General features: G+C 41.7%; 2 protein-coding genes, 1 long non-coding RNA gene and 2 other non-coding genes across 5 annotated transcripts; 2 read left to right on the top strand and 3 right to left on the bottom strand.

The window, feature by feature from the left end:
- The first annotated feature begins 1,122 nt into the window (after window positions 1-1,122).
- LOC148214911 (U1 spliceosomal RNA) lies at window positions 1,123-1,286 on the top strand. Its single transcript, XR_015797260.1, has one exon. It is a non-coding gene; the product is annotated as a U1 spliceosomal RNA (small nuclear RNA).
- A 1,283-nt stretch (window positions 1,287-2,569) lies between these two features.
- LOC112540338 (U1 spliceosomal RNA) lies at window positions 2,570-2,733 on the bottom strand. Its single transcript, XR_003084407.1, has one exon. It is a non-coding gene; the product is annotated as a U1 spliceosomal RNA (small nuclear RNA).
- Window positions 2,734-7,211: 4,478 nt separating this feature from the next.
- Window positions 7,212-10,988, bottom strand: LOC112540336 (prospero homeobox protein 2). The gene is made up of 4 exons (XM_088146733.1): window positions 10,962-10,988; window positions 10,818-10,919; window positions 9,937-10,131; window positions 7,212-9,007 (listed from the first exon to the last, which is right to left on the bottom strand). Exons 1-4 carry the CDS (start codon window positions 10,986-10,988, stop codon window positions 8,822-8,824), a joined length of 510 nt encoding a protein of 169 aa, XP_088002859.1. The 3' UTR covers window positions 7,212-8,821.
- Window positions 10,989-11,205: 217 nt separating this feature from the next.
- LOC148214909 (uncharacterized) lies at window positions 11,206-15,856 on the top strand. Its single transcript, XR_015796956.1, has 3 exons — window positions 11,206-11,586; window positions 13,069-13,155; window positions 15,066-15,856. It is a non-coding gene; the product is annotated as an uncharacterized LOC148214909 (long non-coding RNA).
- Window positions 13,349-15,051, bottom strand: LOC148214910 (prospero homeobox protein 2-like). The gene has a single exon (XM_088145318.1). It carries the CDS (start codon window positions 15,045-15,047, stop codon window positions 13,704-13,706), a length of 1,344 nt encoding a protein of 447 aa, XP_088001444.1. The 5' UTR covers window positions 15,048-15,051; the 3' UTR covers window positions 13,349-13,703.
- Window positions 15,857-19,358: the final 3,502 nt, after the last annotated feature.

The raw sequence follows: 19,358 nt of genomic DNA, 5'->3' as shown, positions 1-19,358 counted from the left end.
AATAATAAAATGTCCCAACTGAAGAATGCGGATTGAAAATTCCCCACAGCTGTCAGGACTGGAATTCTTCCCAGGCTAGCAAGAGAGGTGGCAAGGCAGCTTTGCTCCACCTTCTGCTGCCCGGGCTCAGAGGTAAGAAAACCGGGAGAACTTCCTGGTGGTTTACTCTGCCAGTCCCTGGCAGAGGGAGGTTGGGCGGCACAGGGCCTGTCCCCCCACCTCCTGGATGAGGAGTTTCAAGGCAATTTATACCCTTGCATATTCCATAGGCAAGTGTTTTTCAAACTTGGAAACCTTAAGATGTGCGGACTTCAACTCCCAAAATTCTGGGAGTTGAAGTCCACACACTTTAAACTTGCCAAGTTTGAAAAACACTGCCATAGGCTATATTTTGGCCAGAATTGGAACATCATGTATCTGATGAAAAGTGAAAATGATCTATTAAATAGCTGCACCAAGAGGCTACATTTCAGGGCAAAGGCAGGGTTCTATGTTGCCTTTAACTCCACTCCTTCCCAGGTGGGGATGCATCACCCTCCCCAGCTGTTCTCCTCGAAGCCCTGGCACTTCCACCTATCATCCCTGCTCCGAGGAGTTTTTTTTCACCTCGCAGAAATCCATCAACGCTTCAGTGGTTCAGTTTGAAGTTAAGTGAAGCAAGACAGGAAGGGCGGCGCCATTAAAACGAGCGACGGCGCGTTGGAAAGTAGCGGTTAGCGGGGAGCCCGCGAAACAGCAACAAAGCAAAGGTAGCCCGGGGCCGCGGTTGCGCAACAGCGGCGTCCTCGGCCCGTGCCTCAGCCGAAAGGCGGGCGGGCGGGCGAGCGAACGAGGCGCCGCCCAGCCCACACCGTCCTCGCGGCCAAGGGCCGAGAAAGAGGAGGAACTCCGCGGGCCGTATGCAGATGAAGCGCCGGCGCCGGGCATTGTGGGGAAGCGAGAAACCCGGCGCACGGGGGGTCGCGAGGTGCGTGCGCCCCCACGGCCTCCCCCGGCGGTGTTCTCAGCAGGTTTCAGGGATGCATAAGCGTGGCCGGGAAAAACTGGGCGGCGTGGTATCGGCCACTGTGATCTGAAGTGAGTGGAGCGTTCGTGGGGAAGCGTCCCGGCGCAAAGCAAAGCATACTTACCTGGCAGGGGAGATACCTTGATCATGAAGGAGGTTTTCCCAGGGTGAGGCTCATCCATTGCACTCCGGGTGTGCTGACCCCTGCGATTTCCCCAAATGCGGGAAACTCGACTGCATAATTTGTGGTAGTGGGGGACTGCGTTCGCGCTTTCCCCTGATTTTTCAAGTTAAAGAATAGATTGGATTGGTGCAGAATACCACGGCCTTGCTTTGCTGTAATAGAAAGCCACGAAGTGCTTTTTGCCCGACTTAATTAGAGCTTGAGTCCATAGCGGAGAGCGCGAACTGTTAGAAAGCCCGAGGGCTGTTATCCTGCTATCTGTGGAGTATTGGATTCTGAAGTACTTCTTTAGAGAAATTTTTATACAACTGATCATGTGATCAGTTCAGTGTAAACCAGGCTCAGAAAGTGGATAACCGTGATTTCTAATGCTGGCTTTGGTACAAAGCCACTGACTGACATTGGACAGTCATTGTCAGTGCCGGAAAGGCAATTACCGAAATCCTGTGAAAAAAGGCCGTTCCTGAAATGTGAAGAAAGCAAACTGGCGGTATTAGTGGAAACTTACTGGTTTCCTGGCGTTCTTCGAGGTTGTCTTAGTGTTTCCGGTTGTTTCTGTACTGGGCTTACGTAGCGTCTTTACTGTTCTTTGAATGGTGTTTCTTCAATGTTTGGTGGGGCGATTGTTATCTTTTCGGTTGTTTGTTTACTGCTTGTCTGGTTATGCCAGTGTTGTTTGCTGGTGGGGTGTTCTAGTCTTTTTGTTTCGTTTTTATTGTCCCTTTTGAATAGTGTGTAGACGTATCTATATATGTATACCAGTGTTGGTTTGTTATAACCCGCTAATACCTAATGGTGAGTTGGGCCGAATACGTGTGATTGTTTTTTCTGTGTCTTTGCAGTACTTAATTTTCAGCGACTGCCTGCAGTTTGCTTTCTTATTCAAAGAACAGTAAAGACGCTACGTAAGCCCAGTACAGAAACAACCGGAAACACTAAGACAACCTCGAAGAACGCCAGGAAACCAGTAAGTTTCCACTAATACCGCCAGTTTGCTTTCTTCACATTTCAGGAACGGCCTTTTTTCACAGGATTTCGGTAATTGCCTTTCCGGCACTGACAATGACTGTCCAATGTCAGTCAGTGGCTTTGTACCAAAGCCAGCATTAGAAATCACGGTTATCCACTTTCTGAGCCTGGTTTACACTGAACTGATCACATGATCAGTTGTATAAAAATTTCTCTAAAGAAGTACTTCAGAATCCAATACTCCACAGATAGCAGGATAACAGCCCTCGGGCTTTCTAACAGTTCGCGCTCTCCGCTATGGACTCAAGCTCTAATTAAGTCGGGCAAAAAGCACTTCGTGGCTTTCTATTACAGCAAAGCAAGGCCGTGGTATTCTGCACCAATCCAATCTATTCTTTAACTTGAAAAATCAGGGGAAAGCGCGAACGCAGTCCCCCACTACCACAAATTATGCAGTCGAGTTTCCCGCATTTGGGGAAATCGCAGGGGTCAGCACACCCGGAGTGCAATGGATGAGCCTCACCCTGGGAAAACCTCCTTCATGATCAAGGTATCTCCCCTGCCAGGTAAGTATGCTTTGCTTTGCGCCGGGACGCTTCCCCACGAACGCTCCACTCACTTCAGATCACAGTGGCCGATACCACGCCGCCCAGTTTTTCCCGGCCACGCTTATGCATCCCTGAAACCTGCTGAGAACACCGCCGGGGGAGGCCGTGGGGGCGCACGCACCTCGCGACCCCCCGTGCGCCGGGTTTCTCGCTTCCCCACAATGCCCGGCGCCGGCGCTTCATCTGCATACGGCCCGCGGAGTTCCTCCTCTTTCTCGGCCCTTGGCCGCGAGGACGGTGTGGGCTGGGCGGCGCCTCGTTCGCTCGCCCGCCCGCCCGCCTTTCGGCTGAGGCACGGGCCGAGGACGCCGCTGTTGCGCAACCGCGGCCCCGGGCTACCTTTGCTTTGTTGCTGTTTCGCGGGCTCCCCGCTAACCGCTACTTTCCAACGCGCCGTCGCTTTCACCAGACGGATGTTCTGAGCTGCCTTGCTTTGTTGGTAGCTGTTTGTTATGTCCCATTTGGCCTGAATTGCTGCTGAACTTATAATTCGTCTCCGAGCTATAAGTACTGTATGGCCTTTGCTAGTTTGCAGAAATGTATTAGGGAGACCCCTTTATCGGGCAGAGCCTCACCTGCTCCCAACGTAGAGGTGTCTTGTGGGAACAAGGTGGTGCTGGGTCCTCCTTTGGTTCTTTACTCAAACTGAAACGGCTCCAAGCAGACTTTCCCAGAGTAGTTGGGAACCTTAATGTGGCCATCTGCACCCAATCTGTAATTTATTATAGGGTAGTCTTCTTAAGATATTGTAGAACAGGGATTCCAAACTTTCCAGCATTATGTCCCCTTTTTTGTTTTTTAGAAACATATCTTCTATATTAAATTTTCTGTGGTTTTGTGGATGTGCAAAAGTACATGCTGGAGAGGGAACTCTTAAGAAATGGGTATTGTTTATGCCGTGATCCTAAAATGAATCAAACCTATTTTGGAGAAATGCATGACTCTCTAGAGGCTTTAGTGCAGTAAGGCACAATATCCACAACCCTCCTGCCCTCCATTGGATTATCCTGTCTGCTTTGCTGCTATTGTCAATTTTTTAACAGGCCAGTTCCTGCAAGGCCCAATGACCCAAGAATGTTTTCAGCACAAAAGGCAGAGTTTCCAATATTGCTGTGTTTTATAGAAATGTCATAGTCTAAATCCTCTTAAAATAGCTTTCTGTTAAGCTATTCCCTGAAGTCTTAGCACAAAACTACTTGCACCATTTTTTAAAAAAAATGTGTTGCAGCTTTTTAAAAAGAATTGATGTACCTACAGATTTTAGTAATTGTGCTAAGAAGTAAAAGGATATAGGTAGTCCTCAAGTTACAACTGCAGGGACTTGAGGACTACCTATATTGGAACCGGGATTGCCATCACTAAGCAATGTGGTCATAAAGGGCGATGTCACGTGACTGCAGCACTTAGCGACAGCAATCCAGGCAGTGCCAGTTGTTCTACCCCAAGACGTGCAGATTAAGTGGGAAGCGGAGGGAGTCCCAGGTAAGGAGCATCGGGGCTGTGGGAGGGAGGCCTGGTGCAGGCTATGCATGAGGTGGGGGAGTGGATGCTTAGTGTGGTGCAAGCTCAGAAAGGCTGGGGAATGAGGGCATGGTGTGTGTGTGGTTGCAGGGAGGCTGGGGAAAAGGTGCGGGGTGCAGGTGCATGAGCGCAGGGAGGCCAAGGAAAGAGGGTAAAGGGTACATGCAATTTCAGGAAGGCCATAGAAAGAGGGTAAAGGGTATGTACCTGCGTGGATATGATCACAGCTGTGGAAAGGGCACAAGGTGTGTGCGTACATGTGTGAAAGTGCAGGGAGGCCAGGGAAAGAGGGTACAGGGTGTGCGAGCGAAGAGGGGAAGGCAGTAGGGAGGAGACTTGCCCTAGCAACTTGTGACCTTCCTTGTCAGCTTCCCATTGACTTTGTTTGTGGGAAGCCAGTAGGGAAGGTGCAAATGGTGATCATGTGACCATGGGATTCTGCAACCGGTCGTAAGTGTGAGCTGGTTGCCAGGCACTCGAATTTTGTTCAGGTGATTACGGGGCACTGCAACAGCCAGAACTTCAAGGACCGGTCATAAGTCTTAGCTCAGCACCATTGTAACTTCGAATGGTTGCTGAACAAATGGTTGTAACTCGACTACCTGTAGCTGGTTGATTTCTAATGGCAGTCAGTGGGAACTCTTAACTCTAATAATCTTGCCTCTGATTCAGTCCTAGGCAATTTGGATTGACTGAGGTAAATCAGTCTGTTGACCAAATTGCAATATCAGAGTCCACATAAATCTTATGCCCAGTGTATCTGGGTATTATGCAAGAATGTTAGAGATAACTGTAAATCCAGCATAATTTAGGCCCCTTCCACTTATTTTTTTAAAGCCATTATAATCTTTCCCTTATTGTTTCACAATGGAACCCATGTTGAATTCACAACATAAAATATACTGGCCTATTATATTTTTTGTTTGGGCTAACTCATAAGAAAATGCAACCAGACAAAGGTCCTGCAAGAAACTTATTTATTGGTTTATCACATTTTTAACCATTTTCCCAAGGAATTCAAGGTATTATATATAGTTCTTTCCTTTTATTCCCATAACAACCCTATGAAGTAAGTTTGATTAAGAAAATGTGAGTGACACTACTGTCAGCCAGTGGTCTTCATGGCAAGATGAGTATTTGAACAGGCTAAGCAAGATGCATAAACGTCATATTGCCTACAATTTAAAGGAAGAGTACTGAGTGGCAGAACACAGGGTTTCCAAACACAAGGTCCTCAACTCAGTTCCTGATATCTTTAATGTAGAAAGTGTCAGGTGACAACTGACACTGCAGAAAACTACTGTTGGTCAGACTAAATAATACTGCACTGAATGGGTAGATAGTCTGACCTGATATAGAACAGCTTCCTTTTGGGAAATAGGGTAATTAGCATAGGGCCTGGTTACTTGAGGGACCGCCTATCTCCCATAACATCTGCCTGGCCAATTCTGTCCAGCAGGTTTGGTGTGTTCCAGGTTCCTTTGATTACACAGTGTCATTTCTCAGGACCCTGGAAGTGTGCCTTCTCTGGAGCAGCACCTGCCCTCTGAAATGAGATTCCCCCTGAGATCTGGGGGGGGGCACCTCTCCTGTTGCTTAGAAGAGCCATGAAGACCTAGCTTTTCACCCAGGCCTTTGGCAAGGAAGAGTGAGACCTCTCACTTCATCACACTTGCCATCTTTTTTTCTTCATTTTTTATGTTTAATTGTAATTTGTTTGATTGTTGAGAGTTGGGCAGCATACAAGTTTTAATTTTTTTATTATTATTAATTACATGATTATATTCAACCACATGCATCAAGCCTTGTTTTTCTCGAAAAAACAGATAATGTATCACTTCCAAACTTAATATGTTTGCTCACACAAATCTAGCAAAAGGGAACTTTAAGCATCAAAACTATTCTGTGACTCACCTTTAACAAGATCATTTTTAGCAATACTGTAGTGTCATAGGCCTGATCTGTCTCCATACTGATTCTTTCAACTGCTCAGTTTCTAGTGTGGATAAAAGACAGTGGTGAGGTGGAGATTTTAAAAAGCCTTCTCCTTTATCAACAGCTCAGTTTAGATTGTTCTCCTGCTCTCAAGCTACCAGGCTTCTGTTGCTTAAAAAAAAAAGAAAGCAATTCCAAACATGGGATTTGGAAAGATGGCTCATGCCATGTCTAATTTGTCCTTAGGTTTTGTCTAAACTAGGCTAAACCATCCTAGTACATTATTCTAAGTGTTCAAAATATTTAACATACGTATTTTTACAGTATGTGTTTGAAATACATTGATACTGATACTGCATTAACTGTATACTATAGACCAGTGTTTCTCAACCTTGGCAGCTTGAAGATGTGTGGACTTCAACTCCCAGAATTCCCCAGCCAGCCTTGCTGGCTGGGGAATTCTGGGAGTTGAAGTCCACACATCTTCAAGTGGGCAAGGTTGAGAAACACTGCTATAGACCATTTTGATTTATGGAACCTAAGGATGAAGAATTTTTGGTTGTTTTAAAAAGACAAAACTGTTGAAAAAGGAAGTGTTTGTCAAGATGTCACAGCTGTTTATAATATTGTGATGGCTAATCATTCCTGGATATGTTTCCCTTTTGGTATGAAAACTGCTTGCTTATTTTGATATTCTTCCTCAATGGAGAACATAAGTACAGGTAGTCCTCGCTTAACAACCATTTGTTTAGTGATTGTTCAAAGTCACGACAGTGCTGAAAATAGTGACTTACAACCAGTCCTCGCACTTAACAACCATTGCAGCATCCCTGTGATCATGTGATCACGATTCAGGCGCTTGGCAACTGTCGCACATTTACAACAATCACAGCATCATGTGGTCACATGATTCCCTTTTGCAACCTTCCCAGCCACTTTCCCACAAGCAAAGTCTATGGAGATGCCAGCAGGAGGTTGCAAGTCACAGTCACAGTCACATGATGTCTCACTTAACGACTGTGGGTGATTTGCTTAATGACCATAACTAGGACTGCCAGAACTGCTGTTGTAAGGTGGGATGGTCATGTGATGTTTTGCTTAACTGCTTCACTTAGCGACAGAGTTGCAGGTCCCAATTAAGGTCACTAAGCAAGGACTACCTGTAATCTCTAGGAGATGACATAACCCTTACCATCTCTTCCAGTTAAGAAGAGATGAGCCTGAGAATAAGATGCAGAGAGAGGAAACTAGAAAGCCAAAGGATATCTGGGGGACTTTCCCCACAGCTGAGTTAAAGCACTAGCCACCCATCTTGAGTCAGCAAGTATTGTTTTTATACCACCATGAAATCTGCTGTCCCCATTACAGATCCATTTTCTGCCTCTAGTGCTTCTTTTCCCATTCCTGCCAGTCACCTGAATTTCCTCCAAGGTCAGGAGCTTAACAGATTTTACATAACTTCAGGCTTGAACTCTGTCAGAATTAGGGAAAAAATAGTACTTTAACCCTGGTACAACTAAGGATGACTTAAAGCTGTCTCACTCATGGGCTGAGAATGAAATGAAGACATGAATATGACAGACATCAGTATTATGAGGATTCAGTGGAGCTTGCTATAAATTCATTTTTTTTTTAGGGGGAGCTACAAGCTGTAAGTTTTAATGTAGATGCTATTTAATAATAAATATACTGACTCTCTTTTTAAAACATTAGTTTTCTAAGGGTAGTTTATTATGCTAAGGATTCTGTAAATTGTATTAGGGCCGTCCAAGAAAATTTGAGTATGCCTAAATTCCATTCAGATTAATACAACAGACTATTTTATGGGTGCATATTCTGAGAAAAAATTAACAGTTTAAATGGATGTATCAGATAATTATACATAAGCACTACCTTCTTAACATTTAATTCAATAGATTTCAAGGAAATGCATCATACCTATCATTTGTTGGATCATACTATTGACTGATCACACTGTAGCTTAGCTCAGCTTTCGCTATGAACTGAAATTAAGTAGGATTGTAAAAAACCATCCTTGATGAAACAGTGTTGCCTAGCGGAGCTTCAGAAGCATGCCTTCCCTGTCACGGTGCCTGATTTATGAAACAGCCTCCCCCCAGAGATATAGATGGCCCCAACCCTGTTGGCCTTCAGAAAAGTGGGGAAGACTTGGCTTTTCCCCCAGGCACTGGATCCAGGTTGTTGATGGAGCTAGTGGGAGGTGGTGGGTGGATGAATGCAAGTTTCATTAGGGCCTCAATGTTGTTTATTGTTTAAAATGATCTTTTTTAGTGTACAGTATTCTGTTTTTATTCTGTTGCCACCCAGAGTTCCTTCTGGTAGATGGGCAGCTACGTAAGTTTGTTTAATAAATAATAAAACACACAACTGACATTACCATTTAGAGATACAGCAGAAAAAGTTCCTGCAGATATTCCAAAAATGTCCCTTTCATATATTTATAAAATATTAGAATACTGATAATGCTTTCTCTGTTGATTCAGATTTCAATTGCTGTGTTAGTATGTAGTCAAAACTTACACAGCAGTGAATGTGCAATCATTTCAGTCACATGCTGGCTGCCATGATTATTGTACATTAACCTTGGGTAAATTCCTTAGGGCAGTTAGAGGATTTAAATACATCTGGGATCTCACTATCAAGTTTGGAAATTATTTTGTAAATTGGTTTTTTCCAGGAAGGATCCAAGTCCCGCCCTGCTCTGATAGCACTAAAGAACTCCTGAAGGGTCAGACTGGCAACATCCAAGAAACCATCAGGAACCTATGAAGACAGAATGAAAAGTTTAGGAATTTGAAATACGCTCTTTGTTAATTTGGCACCTGTGTGATCAATCTCATTTTAGCAAAGCCATTATTCTGTAGTGTTTGATAGAAACTACCTGTGCTCCCCAGGACACCATTAATTTTACATCATAACTGGTAAGTTGTCAGTTCTTGGTCCTAGTTATTTCTACCTATAACCATTTAAGGTTTGATGTCAGAATTTCATTCTGCCACGCAGGGACTCATCCGTGCAGAACTTCTTATTTAGTTATTCCATTACGTACTGTTCTGAACCTCCTTCTCTAAATAACTTTACATGGTTCACAATCTAAAAACATCTATATAAAAATCCATCCTCAGAATAACAAAACCCATTAACTGCCTCCAAAAAAAAGTAACGAAAAAGAGGCTTCGTGTCAAGGACCTCCTTAACAAAACGTGTCAAAGGAGTCAACCGTGCATTTGGGGCTGTGTATTCCACAGTACCAGAACAATCACAGAGAGGGCTGTATATGTATGAACAAATGCTCAAGTACTTATACCCCATGATGTGGCTATAATTTAAGCAGTTACCATTGTTACGTTGTCATTAAATCTATTTGGAATAAGAAACAGAACTTCTCTGTTACTCTTATTAGATAATTCAGGTGTTATTCCAACAACCTAAGTCTATATACAGGTGGGATTGGAATGTATCTAACATCACAGTTTGTCAAGATACAGTGGTATGATATAGCTTCCAAAATTACAGATTCGCAATAAATATTTGCAGGCTACAGTGATTACTGGGGTATACTGATTTGAAGGGATTGTGGATGGTGCCTTTTCTATGGTGTTCAAATCAACTCATAATGTTCTAAAATAGTAAGTAGGGAGAAGTCTAGTTTTGGAACAAAAGTCACAACTCAGAATCAAGTATAGTCTCACCTCAAAATCATTTCCTTTGTTGTAATGGACATTAAGGATCCGGAAGAGCTCAGAGTCCCTGATAACAATGAGATCATTGACTTCTGTAATTCCTTCCAAGACGGCTTGCCTCGCAAACTTTTCCATCTGGATGTAATAAAATTCACGGAAATTGCTAAACCACTTGATGAGTTGGGAGGTGATACAGCGAGTGAACTGTTAAAAAAGAGCATTTAACATGGCATTATAGGCTAAATTTTATTTTCTCTAGGTACTACATTGTATTATACCTGTATGGGTACTTCCTCTGAAAACATTCTTTACAGGTAGTCCTCACATAACAACGGTAATTGGGACTGGAATTTCCATCGCTAAGCAACATAGTCGTAAAGCGCAATCTCATGTGGCCATGCCACTTAGTGATGGAAATTTGAACACTTCACTTGCCATCGTTAAGCAAGGGCATCATATGGTCACTACTTGCAACCTCCTGCTGGCTTCCCCATTGACTTTGCTTGTAGGAAGCCAACAAAGAAGGTTGCAGATGGAGATCATGTGACTGCAGGATGCTGCAATGTTGTAATCATGAGCCAATTGCGATCACGTGACTGTGGGGATGCTGCAACAGCCAAAACTTGGAGGACCAGTTGTAAGTACCACTTGTTCAGCACTGTTGTAAGTTCAAATAGTCGCTGAACGAATGGTTGTTAAGCGAGGGCTACCTGTACAGTGTAAATCTGAAATTATTTTGTACACACTGGAACATAATATAATTGGTACTTAATTTTTGCATCATCTTTGTTTACTTTCTCAGTTTCACAAGCATCCATGCTCTGCTATTGGAGATTTTGGAGAATCTCCTACACATTAACAATGGAATACATGAAGTTGAATAAGTTTACCTGTATATCTAGAAAATAAGCTTTCAATAGGGAAGATGTGGGATAGCGAGAGAAGAAGAACATCAGTTTAGCCTTTTTCAGATGGCCAGGGGTCAAAGCTTCCTGGATTTAATCTGGAGTCAAGGAAAAAATTGTTTGCCCAACTTGATCTGTACAGCTATCCGGATTCATAAGACAAAATGTGTACCACCTATTGGGAACTACTTAAATTAAAAACAACTTTTTCTGCAATTACAAATCAGCTGTAGAGGGCACCCATGCAAGCCCAGGAAAACATTTCTGCTTCAATGTGTTCCCAGGAGCAGATGCTACTTGAAAGCCCAGGTGTGCTCCAAATCCTACTTTGCTCTTCAAATCGGGATGTCTGCACAGCCCTATCAATGTTGCCTCCTGGGGTTCCTTTCTATTGATGTACTATATAGCAGTGTTGTCAGGCAGGACTTTGAGGCAAAATTCTAGGATCTCACTTGGAAGACACATGAAGTAATGCACATTAGCACGCAAAGGGTGATATCTCTGCAAGAATATAAAGACCAGATTGTAAAAATACCTAATAGTACCACTATTACTGAGATATCTTGATCCCATGCAATGGAGTCTAGCCAGGAGACCTATTTTTGATTTTATGCTTCATCTGGTAGATTGATTGATACAATATTTCTTGTGTTTGTTCCAAGCAGATTTCAGACTACAGAAACGGTGAATTACTGAGAGAATATGCTCCAAGTCTAAAAGCTTCATATTCAGATCCTAGTACAAGGAATACTTGGTGAATGCAGTATTTTCTGTTATTAAGCAATAGTGATTACAGTAGCTTCCTTCTTTATTAATGTGTGCAGGACTCAGCTTGTCAGATTAGGGGGAAATAGTTCAGAAGTCAAATTGTTGCAACATTTTTGAGCATAATCTGTACCATACAATAAAATCTTAATTTTGCAGACTTCCAGCAGATTTTGAATGATGCAGATAAAAGTTTAGCTTGGACTTCACCCCCTAAGAACAAAGTCCATTGTTTCCAATTTGGGCAATTGGCATAATTTGTCATTTGTGTAAATTTCATCAGTGGTATAATTACATACTTAAAATATTCCATCATTTGTGTGATTAATTATGCAGCTACCTTAAATTTATGGAAATGACACAATTGCATTACAGATACTCTTCAAGTTACAACTATTCGTTCAACGACCATTCAGAGTTACAATGGTGCTGAACCAGGGGACTTAGGACCGGTCCTCAAGTTTCCAGCCATTGTAGCACCAGGCCTCTCAGGGTCTCCCACTGCCCCCTGTGGCACCTCTACACTCCTTACCTGGGACTCCCTCCACTTCCCACTTAACGACCCATGTGTCTTAGGGTTATGATGGCAACCAGGACTGCCTGGATTGCCATCACTAAGTGATGCAGTCACATGACATCGCGCTTTACAACCATATCACTTAGCAACGGCAATCCCAGTCCCAATTGCTGTCATAACTAAAGGACTACCAGTAATTAATTTCGTGAATTGAGATTTAAGAAACACCCTTTTCTCCTAAGTGGTCTTAACATTAAGGTTTTACTGTACAGACGACCCATAATTAAGAACAAAGCCTATTGTAGCAAAATTTGAGTTAAATACACAATGATTCGAGTTAAATATACAATACTACTTACACAATATTATGCAATAATACTGTTCCAGTTTACATACAAATTCGACTTAAGGACAGACCTTGTGAACGGAGCTCATTCTTAAACTGGAGGTACCTGTATTCTTCCCCCTAAACATCAAGGGCAGACTCCCCTATTAAGTTAGGAGTTGGCACCTCTATCAATAGGCAGCATAGTTCATTTGTGCCATTTGCATTTATTTTCTTGAAAATCATCCATGCTGTACAGATAGATTTAACCTAATTAAAGTATAGCCAGATCCAGGCTTTAAAACAATTGCATAAAAGAGTTAAACTAGATTTAGTTTTTCTTCCCTTCATAATGTTATAGTGATGAGAGAAGTTGCACCTGGCAGAATTTTTACGTTTATGTTGCTTTTAAAAATGCAGTACATTGTGTAGGTTTTGCACATATCTTGCTCTCTACATTACATAGTATAAAGCAAAGCTAGTGAGCCTTTGGCTCACTATGGTATTCTTCATCATCAGCCTTACTAGTTAGACCAACTAGGAGTGTTCTAGAGTTAGGATGAGGTGGATTAATTTGATTGGATGGTTTGAGATTTTCTGAATGAGCTATGTGGATTTCCTCCTCCCAGATTAAAGTACTCCAACTGATGTTCTGTTGGCTCAAGGAGTTCTGCCACGCTTTGTATGGCAAGTCAAAGGTTGCACTGGAAAAGCAGGTGAGGCCAGAATTAGTTGCCACTGGAAAAGTTGAAGGGGGCAAACATAAAAGTAGCTTCTTGGGTATTTTTTGTACAATGTAACATTTCTTTCTGCAGCGACAGCTTTCATTCTAAGCAAGCATTTAAATTTCATCTTACAAGTTAGAAGGAAATACCATGGTTCAGGCATCTTTCTTGTAATCAAGGAATGCACTATTAATTTGGCAACTGACAACTAAAGGGATGTTGCTAGTGACATCATATCACATAGGCAGAGATAAAGGTAAACTGTTTGTGGAGGTTTCAAAGTGCATTTTGCATTTTGCCCCTTAACCCCCTGGAGAAAAATAGGCCCAATCTTTTTTTTTTTGGTGGTGTCACTTTTTTTAAGGGGATAAAATGCAAGATATAAAGCCCTAATTTCATTCATAGTGGCAGGAAATATTGACTCTAACCACTTCAGAAATGCTTTGGGAGTACTAAATGCGTGTTAATGTGTTGCATGCAGGCTGCCTCTCCTACCTTAAATGATTATAGTGGTTGACCTCACCCTTTGCAAAAATGTTTTAAAGACCCTCAAAGGATATATGTCTTGCTGAGAAGTACACTCCATCCACCATGGCATGCATTTCAGCAAACACTGCATTTGTAGAAGGAAGAGAAGCCAAACTTTCCACTTCAGATTTATGGGATGCTGGATATTGTTGTTTCATGACTGATGATTTCAGTTTGATTGGTTGCCATGGCACTTCTAAGGACTCAGGAGTTACCATTCCTGGAGGAGGACTGTCCCAATGGCCTTTTTGACCACAGAATAGCATTTGGCTAAGAATACCGTGCTCTTGAACTTCAGAAGCCAAGATCAAGGGGTAATTCACTGGTGCCATTTGGCAAGGTTTTCTCTCCATTTTTGATTGGATGGGATGTATAGGAAAGCCTGGAGGTTTGGGAAGCCACTTACTGGATGTATTTCCTCCAGGATCTGTCCCTATGGAATTATTGGGCAATTGGGATTGAAGGCTTGATGATTTAGGCAAGACCTTTTTCAAAACTCTGTCTACAGCATGTGTCATTACCTGTATTAATTCTTGTTTTAATATTTCTGAAAGTGTTGTTTCTTCCAAATTTTGAATGTCTGTATCTTCTTTCTCTGACAGCACAAACCCTCTTATCTTAGGTGTGCTTTTCCATAAATAATCTTTATGTTGGTCACAGCACAACACTGGACTGTTGGTATCTAACTTAGGGTCATACATCTTCAACAAGGCCATAGTTCTCTCTATACTTTCTTGGCTTGGACTAGAGTCCTTTTCCTCATAACATTGAAGAAACCTCTCTCGAAGTTGCTTCAGCTGATGTTGCAAAGCATGGAGCTGTTTTTTCAGCTGAAGGAATTCTTCTGCTGAGATGCTGCTTCTATGAGGTCTTGTCAGGGAAATTCCTGGCAAACTTTGTTGTTGAGGAAGTTTCTGCTTCCTCTTGTTCTGTCTATAGCTCTCCTTTACTTTCTCAAAATTGTGTTGATCCTCTTCCTCTAGAGTATCAGACACTATCGGGTTTGGCATGATATTCATTCCCTGGATAATATTTTCCACTCTAGCCCTCTTAGCTTGTAGGTGTTCATTATGGAATTGATTTGTGTTACTAAAGCCATAGACAGGCAATGGACTCATGGCAATGGCTTCCTTAGAAGATGTGTGTTCAGTTTTCTGTGAGGAGGGGAGAAGAAAGCTTGGATCTAGCTCACTATTTACTTGTGACTGATTAAGAAGATGTGATATTATAGATTCATAATAAGAAGGAGACCGAAAAGAATAATTTCTTTCAGCACAAAACTCTCCTTTTTGTCCATCTATACATACAGAACTAGGAATATAATTACACTGATTCGCAATATTATTCACATTCATATCCTTTTCTTCTTTCAGGATGAAGAATTGATATCCAGCAAAACAGCAGAAATTATAGAGGGAAATAACAACTTTTGATTTTGAGAGTACAGGTGCCTTATTATTTTGTATTTTATACTTCAATTAGCCAGGAATCTGAAGCAGAAAAAAACAGTAAAATATATTATCCAGTACTTAAACACACACTTGATTCACTGTGTACAAACAATCAGTCCTAAGAACTCTTCAAATACGCAAGAAAAAGAGTGCACACTAATATCTAGGTGTTCGTGGATTAAATTTTACATCCTGCCCAAGGGAGTGTATTTAAAACATTCCTAAAGAGAGGTTTGCAGAAAGGTATGAAGAAGACAATCTTTGCTATCAGGTTCACAGTGTAAAAAGACAGATCACTGGATTTATCACTGTATCATTTAATCTTCTTGGTTATATCCCTAGTATTTGGAATTTATCAGGACACAAAGATTTCTGGACATTTTTGACATGGGGTCTGGTTAAAAAAAAATTATACAGTATTGGAAATACACCTCCAACAATGGATTGTTGATATGTACTATTTGTCAGCCTTCAAATTAGTCTTGTTATTTTTTTGTTGTTTTTTTTGTTCCTTTTGTGTTTTAATTGGTTTTTGACAAAAGGACCAGGAAGAAAACATTATGATAAATTTTTTGGAACTGCTTAAGATATAATTGCAGGTTCCCCCTCCTTTTAATTTTTTTAATATGGATTAAAGCTGATATTATCCTGCATTGTTCATACTGGTTTATGTATATGTACATTTCCTTTCTCTTAATTAATTTGAAACAATAATAAAATAAACTCCTGAATTAGTTTAGAAACTTAGCAGAGTCTGGTGTGGTTAATATTTGGATGGGAGACCACCAGAGAATACCAGAAGTGTAAACTAGATTGAGAACTGAAAAACATCCCAGAAGAAGGCATAGCTACTCTGCGGTTATGTTGATGTCACCAGGAATCAAGCTTGATTTGAGGGTGTTCCTACCTTTATCTCCTCCCCCCTCAAAATGCTGAAGCTGAGTTAATAGCATACTGACCACTCATACAGGTTATTAGCACAGATGCAGTATGTGCACAGTAAGGAACTTCAGCCAGTAACTCAGCCAGTGCTTTCTGTACTAGGTGTAAGTTCTGAACCAGTCCTGATAGTAGCCACACATATTACATATAAAAGCATCCCTCTTAAGAGTATAATGCAGGGATTACTGTAACCTGGCTGCCCTGTCCAGAAATGGGCACATCTTGTATACCAGCCTAAGTTAGCAATAGGTGTTCATAGACATTAATGTCAACAGGATGTCCAGCTGACAATAGCTTGAGAAGTACCCTCAAACTGCAGAAGATCCGTATCAGTAATTTATCTAATTTCTAGTCCAAGGAACATTTAGCCCTTAATGCCTCTATTTTATCAGGTTTCAAAGTCAATTTTACCTGACCTCATTCACTCTGTTTCTGTGCTCAAGCACCTGTCTAGGTTACAAATTTACTTTTCTGTTTCAAATGTTGCAGAAAAATATTGCTGGGTCTCATCAGTATTATGACATTTTGTGACACTTGAAAGTATTCTAAAATGAACAAAGTTTGGGTTTTTTTTCTTAATCTGTACCTATGTGCTGACTCTTTTAATGTACTTTTACTGTAAGGCAATGTAGTCTTGTTGCTGAATTGGATTCCAAGAGTGAGATTATTTTGGAATATGTCATACATGAATTCAGTCTCCAAATTTGTGCTCATTGGCTGTATTAATTTTAGAATTATTATCTGCATTCTTGTACCCTTGTTTCATTCCTCTGAATGAAGAGAAATATGTAGGTATCTGACAGTGAATCATTTCCCAGTCTAATGTTCTCTCCAAAACAACCTCTCAGTATCTGGTTATGAGGCTTTAAGCCACATCAAATGAGATGCTAGCAGTGATCAAAGATACTTTTGCAAACCTCAGAACTACCGTTATAAAAATAATACAAAGAAAACAGGTTTACAAGAAAAAGCATGACAGACAGATTCATTTACAAATCTATAACGTCAAACTTTTAAGAGGGGGAAAAATCACAGCATCACTCCACACGTAGACTACTGACCTCTTTTCTTATGTTCCCAGACATAAAACACTCACCTTGGCTGCCTTGTCCTTTGAAAGCATCTGAAGCCTGCTGTTGAATGAGAAAGAGGCAGAGCTGTCAATAAAGAGCTCTGTTATCACTGTGCCACAGTCACTGATAGGGAGTGAAAGAAATCAAGAGCAGCCAACCAGTTTGAGGAGCCTATGAATATGCAAAAAAAAATCAAAATCCATATCTTCTATTGTATATTCAGGCTTCCCAGTGCACAGGAAGGCTTGAGCCACTATAGTTCTGAAGAGATTGCTGAAAGCAATAATAGACAGTAGCATCATTTCATACCATATAAACATTTATTTTATACCATTGGACCACTGGACAAATAGTACTATTGGTTAAGAGTCATTGTCCCTAGGATGCTTGCCTTTTCTTGTTTAATGGCTATTTTGTGAAAAACAAACATGCATTGGAAAATTAAGGTTTGTGGTAGAAGGTGTTATCTGATTCTCTCCCACCCCTTAATAACATACTATGAATGACAACAATATTGTTATTGATAGCATACTGTTGCACTGGCTTTGGCTGCTACTCCTCTACAGGTAGTCCTCACTTAACAATGGTAATTGGGACTGGAATTCCCATCATTAAGCGATGCAGTCATAAAGCATGACATCACATGACCTCAATGATTAGCAATGGCAGTTCCAGCAGTCCCCTGTTAACCACTGTTAAGTGAATCACCATAGGTTGTTAAGCAAGGACCTCACATGACCACAACTTTCAACTTCCTGTTGGATTTTCCATTGACTTTGCCTGTGGGAAGCCAGCAGGGAAGGTCACAAATTGCAATCATGTGACTGCAGGACGTCGTGATGGTCAGAAATTGGGCTGATTGCCAAGCGCCTGGATCACGACCATGTGATTGCAGGGGCACTGCAACAGCCTGAACTTCAACAACTGGTCATAAGTACCACTCATTCAGTGCCATTGTAAGTTCAAATGGTCATTGAATGAGTGGTCGTTATCTGAGGACCACCTGCACATTACTTAGAATCAATTGACTAAAATGGCTTATGCAGGTAGTCCCCGGTTTAAGAATGAGTTTCTTTCCCAACGTCTGTCCTTAAGTCAAATTTGTACGTAAGGTGGAACAGTATTATTTGTATAATACTGTATAAGTAGTATTGTGTAATTAATTCAAACCATTGTATATTTAACTTGAATTTTGCTACAATAGGCTCTGTTCTTAACTATGGGTTGTCCTTAAACCAGGTGGACTACTTGTAAACCAATCAATCAGTGTTGTGGAGCATTTCTAGGATAATTGAATTTAATGTAATGACTCTGGCAGCTCACAGCATAACCATGAGAATAAAATACGATATAATTCAAAAAGACAAAACCAACAGAAACAAATAGAGTAAGGACAAGATAAAGATGGTGGATCTAATCAACAACACACACAAAAAGTCATGTATCAACAAAGACCGCAAGAGGCTGCAGTCACCCTAACCCAAGGCCTGGGAGAACAGCCAGTCTTTAAAGCCCTTTGGAATGCTATCAGGGTGGGAGCTCCCCAGATCTGGGGGGGGGGGGACCTCTTTGCAGAGAATAATAGCCTCAGAGAAAGCTCTCAAGTGTTGCAGCTTTTTGAAACAACCTACCACTGCCAGAAAGCCAATTTTCAGTGCCAGAGTACACTGCAGTCAACATCTCATTTTCATTTTTCTTTAAGCTAGTCTAACCAAAGGTTCAAGACTGCTGTTCATGAAACATGGGTAATGTTACCTCAGATCAGGCTGAAACGCTTTAGAGTAGAGTTCAGCAATATGTTACCCTCTAGCTGTTTTTTAACTGCAACTCCCATCAGCCCTCTTCACTGCTCGTTCTGGCTAGAGCTGATAGGAGCTGGAATTTTACATTGAGAGGGTATCTCTGCTTCAGAGGGAAACTAGTCAAGTGTAAGTAGCTGTACATCCCAGGTGTTGCAGTTTCTGCAAACGGGGATGAGAGACAGGTTCTGCCAGTCATGTTTGTTGCTGATTAGGTCACCAATGAATGCATTACAGGTTTTCTCCTGCTTCTGCCAATATGGGATTTTGCATGGCTATACTTTTTACTGTTTCCATTACTTTGGTGGGGAGGGGTGCCATTTAGCCTACTCCGCAGGCTACTTCCAATGCTGGCTATGGCCACTTGCTGCCAGCCCTACCAGGGGCATCTGTGAGCGGGG

Source organism: Python bivittatus, unplaced genomic scaffold (assembly GCF_059951505.1).
Source record: "Python bivittatus isolate LINGU-HERP-01145 unplaced genomic scaffold, Pbiv_v1 ctg000480_np1212, whole genome shotgun sequence".
NCBI classification, from domain to species: Eukaryota; Metazoa; Chordata; class Lepidosauria; order Squamata; family Pythonidae; genus Python; species Python bivittatus.
Note: the sequence above shows the minus strand (reverse complement) of the source record. Positions and strands in the feature narration are given on the sequence as shown.

Bases quoted from the DNA above. Each gene is read 5' to 3' on its own strand.
- LOC112540336 (XM_088146733.1), bottom strand. From the start codon at position 10,988: ATGAATCCGGATAGCTGTACAGATCAA. The intron at 10,920-10,961 runs GTTGGGCAAACA...GATTAAATCCAG, and splicing joins CGGATAGCTGTACAGATCAA to GAAGCTTTGACCCCTGGCCA. The intron at 9,008-9,936 runs GTGAGACTATAC...CTGTCTTCATAG, and splicing joins ACAAAGGAAATGATTTTGAG to GTTCCTGATGGTTTCTTGGA.
- LOC148214910 (XM_088145318.1), bottom strand. From the start codon at position 15,047: ATGAATGTGAATAATATTGCGAATCAGTGTAATTATATTCCTAGTTCT.